The sequence below is a fragment of the Mauremys reevesii genome, linkage group 4 (assembly GCF_016161935.1).
Source record: "Mauremys reevesii isolate NIE-2019 linkage group 4, ASM1616193v1, whole genome shotgun sequence".
Lineage (NCBI taxonomy): Eukaryota > Metazoa > Chordata > Testudines > Geoemydidae > Mauremys > Mauremys reevesii.
Window position 1 is genome coordinate 64572103 of NC_052626.1, and position 13555 is coordinate 64585657.

Here is a 13555-nt window from a genome sequence, read left to right on the forward strand (position 1 = left end):
TGACTTCAGAGTTATGCAAGTTTACACAAGTTGAGGATCTGCCCATAGGTGTACAGTCAGGGCCCCAGTCTTCAAGCAAAACAGGCCTTTTCACCTAGGTAAATATTTAACAAATGGCTTGAAAGTATTATATAGGATTCTGGCGTTAGCAGGACGAGGTTCTACAATTCACGGATATGCTGAGGGACAGTAAATATGATTCATATCCCTTTCTTTCCCACTTCTGTCCTGATGACTACAACCTCATGCTTTATCAGCACTAGACTCAGTGACAGACAGGTACCTAGTATCTAATCTCTCTCTCACACACACACACACACACACACACACACACACACACACACACACACACACACACACACACACACACACACACACACACACACACACACACACACACGTTCAGTTTCAACAGTCATATTACCTGGGTCCTCGATGCTGAGGTTCTTCATGAGCCACTGCACAATGTCAGTACCTACAAAGACAGAATGCACTACACATGTAAGACCACAGATGTTTGGAAGCTGTGGAGAGACACCATGTTTAAACTAGAAAAAAAGATACAGAAATTCAGGTCAATGCATTTCCTTTCCTATTCCCACTGTAGGCTTGAAGACTCTTTACCTGTGTGATACTATTTCACATTTATTTATTTAGAGTTATAAACCCGCACTAGTGCCTCATATGACAGGCATCTTGATATAGTTTAAATTACACAGCATGTGAATGCCACAGAATCTACTCTCCACACAAGGAGTTAGGCTTGTGAAAGCCCCATATCTCAAAGAAAGAAAGAAAAGACCTCATTGCTCATTACTAATGGTAGTGAGGCGGTGTGGGTCCCCGATGCCCCAGAGAGAGACGAACCCCTCCGGACACCAGAGTGGGTGGAGCCAGGGAGCTCTGAGCCCACGTCCCAGAGCGTCAGGCATGGCACAGGCAGTATAAATCAATCATAGAATATCAGAGTTGGAAGGGACCTCAGGCGGTCATCTAGTCTACCCCCCTGCTCAAAGCAGGACCAATTCCCAATTAAATCATCCCAGCCAGGGCTTTGTCAAGCTTGACCTTAAAAACCTCTAAGGAAGGAGATTCCACCACCTCCCTAGGTAACCCATTCCAGTGCTTCACCATCCTCCTAGTGAAAAAGTTTTTTCTAATATCCAACCTAAACCTTCCCCATTATTCCTTGTTCTGTCATCCTGGTGCCACAGAGAAGAGTCTAGATCCATCCTGTTTCAGGTAGTTGAAAGCAGCTATCAAATCCCCCCTCATTCTTCCCTTCTGCAGACTAAACAATCCCAGTTCCCTCAGCCTCTCCTCATAAGTCATGTGTTCCAGCCCCCAAATCATTTCTGTTGCCCTCCAGTGGACTCTTTCCAATTTTTCCACATCCTTCTTTTAGTGTGGGGCCCAAAACTGGACACAATACTCCAGATGAGACCTCACCAATGTTGAATAGAGGGGAATGATCATGTCCCTCGATCTGCTGGCAATGCCCCTACTTATACAGCCTAAAATGTTGTTAGCCTTCTTGGCAACAAGGGCACATTGTTGACTCATATCCAGCTTCTCATCCACTGTAGCCCCTAGGTCCTTTTCTGCAGAATTGCTGCCTAGCCATTCGGTCCCTAATCTGTAGCAGTGCATGGGATTCTTCCATCCTAAGTGCAGGACTCTGCACTTGTCCTTGCTGAACCTCATCAGGTTTCTTTTGGCCCAATCCTCTAATTTGTCTAGATCCCTCTGTATTCTATCCCTCCAATGTATCTACCACTCCTCCCAGTTTAGTGTCATCTGCAAACTTGCTGAGAGTGCAGTCCATGCCATCCTCCAGATCACTAATGAAGATACTGAACAAAACCTACCCCAGGACCAACCCTTGGGGCCAGTGATAAGCTGCTAAAATCTTAACAACCAGTTCTCTATAAAAAGTTCTGATTTAAGAGATGTGCCAGAGCATGTCTTTTTTGTACCAATAGGGTTACCATACGTCCATATTTTCCTGGGAGGAATTTTTAAATTTAAAAAATTCCGCCCAGACAGCAATTTAAGAACCGAAAAGCTGGACATGTCCAGGAAATTACGGCTGTATGTTAACCCTACCTAAAGTTCTTTTTTAAAAAGATGGGCCTGAACTAGAAATGAGCTCCTTTTCACATGTGTGGGTCCTCGCCACTCCCTTGGGGTGTGCTAGGGTGACCAGATGTCCCTATTTTACAGGGACAGTCTCAATTTTTGGGTCTTTTTCTTTTTATAGGCTCCTATTACCCTCACCCTCTGTCCCAATTTTTCACACTTGCTGTCTGGTCACCCTAGGATGTGCACATGTGTAGGTCCCAGCTGCTCCCTGCCCCCCCCTCACTGAAGCAGGTGTGCAGGGTTAGTGCCCTGAGAACTGCAGGGCACCAGTGGACATGGGGCTGGCTGCAGACAGGGGCGTGGGGCAGGGCTACCTGGAGGCAGGGAGTGTGACACAGACTGGCTGCAACAGGGGCTGGCTGTGGGTAGGTGATGCAGACAGGGGCTAGCAGGGGGCAGCTGCGGGCAGAGGGTGGCTGTGGGCAGAGAGTGGCTGTGGGTGGCTGTGGAAGGGGCTGTGGCAGGGGGTGGCTGCGGGCAGCTGTGGCAGAGGCAGGGGCAGGGGCTAGCTGCAGGTGGCTGTGCCAGGGGATGGCTGCGGCTGGGGGTGGCTGTGCCAGGGGGTGACTGTGGGCGGCGGGGGCAGGGGTTGTGGCAGAAGGTGGCTGCGGCTGGCTGTGGGCAGAGAGTGGCTGTGGCAGGGGCTGGGGCAGGGGCTGCGGCAGGGGCTGGCTGTGGGCAGAGAGTGGCTGTGGCAGGGGCTGTGGCAGGGGCTGCGGCAGGGGGTGGCTGCGGCTGGCTGTGCCAGGGGGTGACTGTGAGTGGCAGGGGCAGGAGCTGTGGCAGGGGCTGTGGGCAGGAGATGCAGGTACTCACACGCGGGGAGCAGCTGGAGGCAGCCGGGGACCCACCAGGCAGCAGCAGGAGCCCCAGGGCCAGAGGTCCGAGGAGCAGCAGCAACTGGGCCAGGAGGCAGCCCACATGGCTCCCACAGCAAAGCGCAGCGCCCCCCTGTGGCCGGGAGGAGGAATTACACCCGTCCAGCCAGAGCCCGTCAAAGCTTCCCTCGCAAGGAAGCCAGTTAACAAGCGGTTCTAAAACTGCTTCTAAATTTAACAACCGGTTCGTGCGAACCGGTGCGAACCGGCTCCAGCTCACCCCTGCTTGGGGCACTCCGCTTGATGCCGGCTGCCAACTAGACATGGAGCCATTGATCACTACCCGTTGAACCCAATGATCTAGCCAGCTTTATATCCACATTATTGTCCTTTCACCCAGCCCATACTTCTTTAACTTGCCAGCAAGAATACCGTGGGAAACCATATCAAAAGCTTTGCTAAAGTCAAGGAATAACACATCCACTGCTTTCCCCTCATCCACAGACCCAGTTATCTCCTCATAGAAGGCAATTAGGTTATTCAGGCATGACTTCATAGAATCATAGAATCATAGAATTCAAGATCAGAAGGGACCATTATGATCATCTAGTCTGACCTCCTGCAAGATGCAGGCCACATAAGCCGATCCACCCACTCCTTAGCAAGCAAGCCCCCCCCCCCATCGAGGGAGGGGAAAACCTCAGGGGCATTTGCCAATCTTCCTCTGAGAAAGGAATTCCCCCCCCCCCAAAAATGGTCCAGCTGAACTGAGGCAAGACGGGCTAGCACAAGACTCCATATCTGGAAATAAAATATTATATCATATCCCATTACCCTTGGTACTACTGCCAGTGTGGAATTGACAATTTATTTAATATAAGTCTCATCTCCTCTCATACCATCTCCATAAAATCTTCTCTATTAATCTTTAAGTCCTTGAGGTACTTTGTTTCCCTCTCTCCTCGGGCTGTTGAGTATTGTACTCTGATGGTTCCCTGTTAGAAATTTCCTTTTCATTTCTGAATTGATTTCTGATGACTGACATTTTATATCCGTGTCCTCTTTATATTCATAGCACCTCGCTTCCCTCCTTCCTCCCCTCTCTCCTTATCTTCTCTGATATTTAAAGATATCTTCTCCTTCTCCTCTTATCTTGGTTAAGGAAAAGGAAAAACTCCCTTCTCCTCTTTAACCCTTTTTTTACTCAGGCTCTCCATCCTCCGGATCTCGGATCCTTCTTCCTGCTCATCCCAGTTTGAATTCATCCTGATTCTCCAACAAACATGAAGACCAAAACAAAACACAATAAACCAAAAATCTAACACCATCATATAATGGGATGGGACTAGCACCTCTATATAATGACTACTGCACCTAATGCATCCCAAGACCAATATAGCTTTTTTATTTTTACAGTCCATCATATTCATATCCATCCATCTCTCATCCTATCCTCTTCTCCTCCTCCTCCCTCCTTCCCTCCTCCCTCCCCAACTAACGCCCCTCCTCTTTTAGTAATCCTGGTAAATCCTTATTCTTAAAACTAACTAATTTCATTCACATATTTAATTTCATCCAGTTTTTCACAAATCTTTACAAGGTCATCCAAACTATCTTCCCCTCTTCAATCCCTCCCTCCTCTCCAATGTCATCCTCCATATTGTTTATGTCCTCCTTCTCCCCCAACCCAGCCTTCAGCGGTAATAAATCAGAATATAAATAAATTGAATAAATAAATCGAACCTAAACAAGCCCTCTGAACTCCCCTGGACCCCTCCCCTCTGAACCTTCCCTCTCCCTCTCCCCCCTCCCCTCTCTCCTCTTCCCTTTCCCCCCATTCCCCTCCCATTTAACCATCCTTTCTTCATTCCTTCTTTCCAATTTTTTTCCTAAACTGAAATAATCTTATAATCAATCCATTTATTTCTTACCCAAAAAATCTGTTTCCTGAAAATTTCCTTTAGGGAAAACTAAAAGTTCTACATCTACCTTCTAAGGTTATCTACCTTTGTAATCTACCGTTGGTCCTCCATCACGTTGCCATCTCTCAATCCATGCCACTCTCTTTTCCATCTTTTTGAACCACTCTCTAACAGATTTTTAGTTTGACTTGTTTACTAACTTCCCTTCCTACACTTACTCACTCAATAGGCCTCCGGTCTCTCTTTTTTCTTGTTTGAATATAGAATATTAAGTTAATTCCAATTCATCGGATTTCATACAATTATCTTTTACTTTAATATTTAATTTCTATAATATATTCGGATCATTATTATTCCCTTCTTACTTTTGTTAAGCTGTTCAAGTTTCGTTTCTACCTCCCCCTGTCTACTTCCACCATCATGTCTGTTACATACCTCCCCCATCCCTTCGTAGCCTCTCATTCTCATTCTAGACCCCATTCGAAATCTTTACTCTTCATTAGTTATTAATTTATTTTATTATCTTTCGCTTCCCTCAGTTCGTTTAAAGTTCTCCCTTCCTTTTCTTCCTATTTTTTCCTTTTTTATTCTTGTAAAACTTCTTCTTTATTTATTTAAAGTTTCCATTTGGCTATTCTTTCCACCGTATTGGTTTTAATTTCCTTCTCTTCCCTACACTTCACCCCTTGGCCCTCTTCACTTCCTCCCTCCTACCTCCCTCTTTCCTTCTTTTAGGGCCCTCTTTTTCTTTCTCCCTCCTTGCTCCTCCTTTCTTTCTCTTTTTCTAATGACCCTTTCTGCTACCCTTCTGCCTTCCCAGCTCTGCTGCCAACTCCTGCAACTTCAACTCTCTGATACACTCAAACCCTGCCCAACCTCAACCTGACTGCACCCCCCCTCCATAGATCTGCCTTCCCTAAAACTTTAGAGCCCTAAATAATAAAGTTAGCCACTTAGTAATTTATAGCTAGTCAGAGTTTTTAAAGTTCCTAGTCTTTATTTTCAGATAAATTATTGATTATCCTCCCATTTATTTGGAACCTGTCCCCTACATGAACACCTCTCCAAGGTTGTCCCCTACAACAAACAAAACTCATAAGGTCCTCAAAATCATCAAAAAACAAATCCAAAATCAAATCCCCATTCATTATCAGCAACGTCTTGAGCAAGGAATAGCTTAGCTATCACGTTTAGGAATAGCTGCCCTATTTATTATTTCCCTATATAATCTATTCAAAGTTAGTTCTATTATCCCCCTATCATCCGTTAAATATCCATATTTAAGCTCTTTAAAAATTAAAGATAGCTCTCTATATCCCTCTTCCAATCACTCTCCCATATCTCCAACTACAGTCGGTAGTATGTGACCCCAATCAGACTCCCGGTGAGGCTCTTGCATTTTTCCCCAATTAGACATTGCTTTAGATTCATTAAGATTTTCATTCATTTTCATTATATTTATACCTTTACATTTCTTTATTATTGATTTACCATTTCCCCCTTTCTTCCTAACCTCTCCATACATACTCCATACCCCACCCTGTTCCACCATTCCCTACGATCCCACCATTCTTCCGTTTCCATTTCTCAGATTCCTTTTTTCTCCATATTGTTACCTAAGTTCCTCACACAAACATCCTAATTTTCCTTTTTTTCTCAGCTCCACCCCTTTCAAACTTGTTCTCTCAACATTTCACTTCCAGTATGACTTGTTCCTCTAGTATCCATCCCCCTCACCCCTTTCCCCATCCTCTCTCTTCCCCTCTACTATCCTCTTGTTTATCTTATCTGTTTGTATCAATTGTAATCTATAAGTCTCAGGACCTCTCCCCTCTCCAGACCGTCTCCCCCAGTTCGACAGTTTCTCCCACTAATCAGCTCTTCCTCCCTCTCTCCCAGTCCTTAAGCCTCCTACCCTCTTTCCTACTTCCCCTCTGAACAGTTGTCTGTCCCCCCCCTCCTCCCATGTCCCCCCAGCCCCCCCCCATCCCCTTGTACCTCCCCCCACCTTCCCTCCTCACTATCCATCACGATCCTGTCACCCCTCACCCCCTCAGCTAGGGACATCCCAATCCTATAGACTCACACCTGGCTCCTTCCTTCCACCTTTTCCTTACCCAACCTGGCATAGTCTCCCTCCTCCCTCCTCTTCCTCTCTCTTCTTCATTCCTCAATGAAGGATGATCAATGATCAAAGGGGATGATCTCTTCTCCTCCTCTTCCTTTCTCTTCATCTCCCAGGTCCACATCCCATAGCATCACATCCGCACACACCTGTCTCTCCTTCTGGATCACGGATCAGCCTGTCCAACCTTCCTCCCCTCAGAATCCCTCCCCCAAAAATCCCTATGCTGCCTGGCTGCAGTGTGGTCCTCTAACCTATCCCCCCCCCTCCCCCCTGCAGTTCCCCCTCCTCCCTCCTGCCCTTCTCCTCCTATCCCGCCATCCTGCCTATTCCCTTCCTCTTGCTCTTGTTGAATCCATGCTGACTGTTCCTGATCACTTTCCTCTGCTCTAAGTGCTTCAGAATTGATTCCTTGAGGACCTGCTCCATGATTTTTCCAGGTGAGGCTGACTGGCCTGTAGTTCCCCGGCTCCTCCTCCTTCCCTTTTTTAAAGATGGACACTACATTAGCCTTTTTCCAGTCATCTGGGACCTCCCCCGATTGCCATGAGTTTTCAAAGATAATGGTCAAATCACATCCGCCAACTCCTTTAGCATCCTTGGATGCAGCGCATCCAGCCCCATGGAACTGTGCTCATCCAGCTTTTCTAAATAGTCCCGAGCCACTTCTTTCTCCACAGAGGGCTGGTCACCTCCTCCCCATGCTGTGCTGCCCAGTGCAGCAGTCTGGGAGCTGACCTTGTTCGGGAAGACAGAGGCAAAAAAAAGCATTGAGTACATTAGCTTTTTCCACATCCTCTGTCACTAGGTTGCCTCCCTCATTCAGTAAGGGGCCCACACTTTCCTTGACTTTCTTCTTGTTGCTAACATACCTGAAGAAACCTTTCTTGTATAAAGGCCTGACTCCAGAGCTCACTGAGGGAGCAGCCGCCAGGGAGACCAGATGCCTCTGGCCTACTCCCAGTTGGGAAGCCCCAGCGACCTGCGGTGGACCCAAGGGCTGGCCGGGTCTTCCCCAGGCCAGCTACCTGGAGGATTTGCCAAGCCTGCCCAGCGCCAGCAATCCCAAGGAACCCAGGGTGCTGGACCCCGCTGAGGACACCGCCCCGACCCAGATACCTCAAGTGGGGAGTCCGGAAGTAGCCCAGGAACAGCCGACACTAGTCTGGCTGTGACATTACCAAAACCCATGTCAGTGTGTTGCAGCCAGGATCCCCACTGACACAGCAGTGGGTCTTCTGCTGCTGCTAGGGCCCCAGTCTGGGACGTAGTGGAGTGGGAGGGCCTGCTCCCCCGTCCCCCAACTCATGGGTGGCAGTCTCCCCTCTCCCAGGCCTTCGGACCCAGGGCCTGGGCTCACTGTTGATAAACTGTTGTTGCTTAGCCCCTGCCTGAGGGCCTAAGCACCTGACTCACCATTGCCCCACCCTAACCTAGGGCCTGGGCTGATGACTACCTGTGTTGTTTCTGCCCTCACAAAGGCTATGGAGGAAGACTCCTGTAGCCAGACTAATTCCCTGCTAGACCTCTTCCCGAACCTGTCCCCGCCACCCCAGAGAGAGATGAGGCCCGGCTAACCTCTCTGCACTAACACTTTCACCCATAACTGTCAGAGGTGATTCCTAGGCTAGAGCAGTAGAACAGAGCAGCTAGTCATAGACCGGGGGTGGGGAAATGAGCCTAGTTCACATCAGTCACATAAGTAATGTCTTGGGGAAAGAAGTGAGACAATGTGTGCCGGGGGTGGGGAGCTCTCTTTGAATGTGTTGTTTGCTAGTGATATCACTGGAGGTTTGTGGAGGCTAGGGAGGAGAGAGTGGGTCTGGGCTTTTCAGCTCTAGTCAGGTACAGCAAATGCAGTTCTCTTGTAAGACGTGTAAGACCTTTAGAATTGATTTCCTACATGCACATGGCCACTCTGCTGCCTGCATGAAACACATGGGAGCAGAAAATGTGTCACAGTTCATAAGCAGATGCTATTACTGATCAGTAAAATGTAACACAATGGGATACACATTTTTGCCACCTTGTTTAAACCATGTACTGAGCTAACCATGATGTAGGCCATGTCTCAAGTAGGCATCCAAATCCCCTAGCCAGCTTTGTAAAACAGCCAATGTGAGTTTTCCAAAGTCACACAGCAAGTCAGTGACAATTTAGCAAGTCTATACTGGAGCCAAACTGGGGAAATCCCACCTTCCAATACAATGCACTGATTTCACATCACTCTGGATATTGACACAACAGCAAGACTTCTTCAATGCATATTCAGTTTAACTAGAAAGATTTACACCCATGCACAATTTTTCAGTACTCACAATAATACATGGCATTATATAGTGTGGGAGAGGGATAGCTCAGTGGTTTGCGCATTGGCCTTCTAAACCCATGGTTGTGAGTTCAATCGGGGGGGGGGCATTTAGGGATCAGGAGCAAAAATCTGTCTGGGGATTGGTTCTGCCTTGAGCAGGGGGTTGGACTAGATGATCTCCTGAGGTCCCTTCCAACCCTGATATTCTATGATGATAGTGCTTTATGAGCTCAGAGTGTTATACTCACAACAACTAATTACCATAGGGTTCAGTCTGCCTAAATCAAACCAGAGGAATTATCCTTTGCATGGAGCACATCTTGTGAGTTCAGATTAAGGATCACAGAAATGATTCACAACATTTTAATATGCCAGAACAATGTGAAAGAGAAGGACAGGGAGATTAGTCAGTACTTTGGAGATTGAAGGGCAAACTCAGGGTTGATGTACAAAAGTGCCAGTCTGACTTGGATGGCACTGCACCAACTTACACCAGAATTGTGTTGATGAATTGATATTAAACTAGGTTAGAGATTTCTGTACAGAAGTTGCGATTGTAAATAGTATGAGCTACAAAGATCAGCTCTGCTTTTAAACTTCCCCAAAGTTCAGAGGTGTTTAGATATAAGGTTCGGTTCAGGCTCATCTCTAGATGGAGAGGAAATAATAATTGGTTCCTGCTGTATATTACTCCATAGTCCATTCACTCAGTTCCTACATCAGCAGCCAATATAGGGGTATGGATGGGCTGGCTGGGGGATGCTGACCCCTAGCTCCGCCCCTTCTGCCTGAGGCCCAGCCCCTGTACCAGTAAGTGCTTAATGTTACTTTCACCCCGGCTGCCAGACTCATTTTCCCTCTGACTCCATCTTTGCCTTGATTAGACATTACGTTGTCACTGCTAAACACAGTATGTTCAGCTTGATGCATTTTTTAATTATGGAAAAAAAGTTAAAAATCATGACACAAATGAACCCCCCCAATACATGATCGATATTGTATCGATCAGCACATAAGGAGCAGCATGTGGAAGCAAGCACAGATCCCAGAGTTTGTTTTGTCTGCAAAAAGAGTGACAATCCCATGAAAAACTTTCAAAAAGGTATTTTGAAACTCTTATTCTTTTTCTCAACCCGATTTTCATTGATCCACCCTGAAAAATTCAAATAGTGTGGAAAGTTTACTTGCTGGCTTTTTTTTTTGTCTTTTTATTGTGATTCTTACAAATTACTCCTATTTCAACCTTACTGACGAAACTGTGGGCAGCCACGCAAGAATATATTGCCATTTTGTCAGCCCTCTGATACTACACAGTATATATAGGAACTGAAAGCATAACCCAAAAATAAATCCAAAACCATCACTTGAAATCATGGATCTTAATTTGTCTTGGTTTAAAAAGTCATTTCTGAGTGTTGCCAAGAGACTGGAGGATTTTATGGCCATTCTCCAGCTTTCCTCAGGCAGGCAGATTATCTTTCTGCTGAGTTTGCTGAACCATTGTTTATCTGCCAAGACCGATTATTCAACCTCAGGACAATGACAAGTCTTTCTTTCCCCTGTTAATTACTGTCACATTAATACCCATGTCACTAATTATTATTCAGTCACAATGAAAACACTTCGCCCCCAAAACCACTTTCAACTTATAGACTTACCTTGGCTTCAGATCCATCTCTGCCATAGGCTGTATCACTACAGCCCAATCTCAGCCATCTACAAAATACTAGTTAATCCATCTCTTAAATTATCAAGTTTGCATTTATCTATAAAAGTCAGAGTAGCGGGAACAAGTTCTCTTTAACAAGACCTCCTCTTCTTCATGTCCACCATACAAATTCTTTTAAAGCCATTCATCCATAACTAAATTCCTCTCAGAATCTCATTTTACTGCCCTCCTAGGGACCATGCTAAAAGTTCTCAAACAATTCACTTTACCAAAGAAGGTCTCTTCTGGAGGTTTTCTAGGGTCCATATTCTACTCTTCTTCCCTGCTTTCCTAATAAGCAATTTAATAGAATACTTTGGCTGGGCTACTTGACCCTGCCAAGTTTCAAGTTCCTACTACAAACTGCGGAGGCATTGAAGATATTTTTTAAATAGTTGGAAATGTTTTTATAATGGAAAGTGTCAGCGACTCAAAATGAATGAGTTGCTACCACTCCCCCCACTATAATCTATACACATACAGCCCTCTGGGACAATATACCCACTTCAAAGATAGTTAACAGTCTGGGGACATCTATTTCCCCCTTATATACAAGGACACTATTGCTTTTGGATGTTATTTGAAGCAGCTGTAGGTGAAGTTACATAACAACACTAAGACTGAATCTATCTGAACATAAGGTATAACTATATCCATTCATCTGCTTATCTGGTTTAGAGATAGAACAACAACTTTATATTCTTGCCATTTCCTCCTTTTTACTTTAGGCCTTAGTGGTCTCATAATGGTACCTAGTGTTTCCTGAAGGCCAGTGCCTGTCAGCATGACAAATAGCAAGCCAGCCATGAAAAATAAAATACAAAGGGATGTTCAAGCGGCGCAGGCCCCAGGTGGGATGCATTTAATGAACTGAATCACCACAGCTATACTTAGCACCTTTTCTATCCAACCTAGCCTGGTCCTCCTCTTGTAGAAGAGTCAGTCTTATTTTGGGAGGGCCATTTGGAGATAGCTAAATGAAGCCACAATGGGATTCACCTCTCCCTGCACTGGAATGGAAAAAGGGACAAGTACAATGAAGTAACAGCCACTAGCAGTACCTAAAAACCCTAATGACTTACTGCATATAGCAGAGAATGTACTGCTGATTCTGGGCTGTGGGACTTGGAGCCTGAAGGGTTTGTTTACTAAATCAGTGGATTGGGTGTGTTCCTAATGTGTCAGAGTACATTTTGAAAATCTCACCACACATGTGTATGTCACTGCATATATATTTCTAGGCCCGGGTCCCTAGTGAGAGGAAAACTACTTTTATTTGTAAGAAATACAAATACAATTGGAAAGAATAGAAAATGAATTCCCTGAAGAACAAAGAACCCAGAGGCTCAAAACAGTTCTTAAGCTTTAAAGAAAATGCAGAAATGAAGACAGAGCAGGAGACAGGCTTGTAAAAGGTTCAGTTTTTCTTTTTCCTAGTTACTAAAAAACCTGAATAATGATCTGTGGCAAGTTTCAGTGTGGTAGCCGTGTTAGTCTATATCAGCCAAAACAACGAGGAGTCCTTGTGGCAAGTTAGAGACTAACAAATTTATTTGGGCAAAAGCTTTCATGGGCTAGAACCCACTTCATCAGGTGCACAAAGTGAAAAATACAGGAGCAGGTACAAATATATGAAAGGATGGGGATTGCTTTACCAAGTGTGAGTCAGTCTAACGAGATAGATCAATTACCAGCGGGATACCAAGGGAGGAAAAATAACTTTTGAAGTGGTAAGAGAGAGGCCCATTACAGAGAGTTTTACAAGAAGGTGTTAATAACAGTAGGGAGAAATTAGTATTGGGGAAATTAAGTTTAGGTTTTGTAATGACCCAGCCACTCCCAGTCTTTATTCAGGCCTAATCTGATGGTATCCAGTTTGCAAATTAATTGCAGTTCTGCAGCTTCACCTTGGAGTCTGTTTTTGAAGCTTTTTGTTGAAGAATTGCCACTTTTAGGTCTGGGGCAAGCTGCTAAGCATCAGTGACAGTGTCTCAATGCCCACCCTTTCCAGTGATTGGGAGCACGAGACCTCAAACTACTCAGCTGTAGCATTAAGAATGGAGGACTAAAATTTGCCACTTTGGGAGCGAATGAGGTAGTGGTACAATGTACACTGACTTCCTTCATTACATACCATACAACAATAATTCCAGATCAATTTGCCATACAGTTCTGCCTCATTCTTTGCCTAGTATATGCACTGAATGAGGCAGGTTCTTGATGAAAAATACTATATGATCAGGTAATAAAAGACTAGATTATAATGCATTGGGGGCATAGGTAACGTTCCACAGCCACTCTTAACTTGATTCTTTCCTCCTTTCTGAGTGCTTAACTTTAAAACCTTAGCATATTACAGTGTGTTTTAATGGAAGTTTAAAAAACTTTTTTTTCCCCAAATGAAAAACGAAGAAACTAAATAAATTAGCATAAAAGAAATTCCTTCCTGTTCATCTGGAGGAACGTTCATGTTTGCTAGACATCAGTGGAATGCTCTGGACAGGCACTATATAAGCAAGCAATGAACCA

The 13555-nt window shown here is 45.2% G+C and overlaps 1 protein-coding gene across 6 annotated transcripts in view; it reads right to left on the reverse strand.

The window, feature by feature from the left end:
• The window catches only part of RGS6 (regulator of G protein signaling 6), a 323298-nt gene that overhangs the window by 113730 nt on the left and 196013 nt on the right, over positions 1-13555 (reverse strand). For all 6 annotated transcript variants that reach the window (XR_005597748.1, XR_005597746.1, XR_005597745.1 and 3 more), the window contains one exon: positions 425-475. Coding sequence is in view for 1 of the 6 variants with exons in the window: in XM_039535587.1 (XP_039391521.1) it covers positions 425-475 (51 nt within the window). In the remaining 5 variants the exon portion in view is untranslated. The remainder of the gene's footprint in view (positions 1-424; positions 476-13555) is intronic.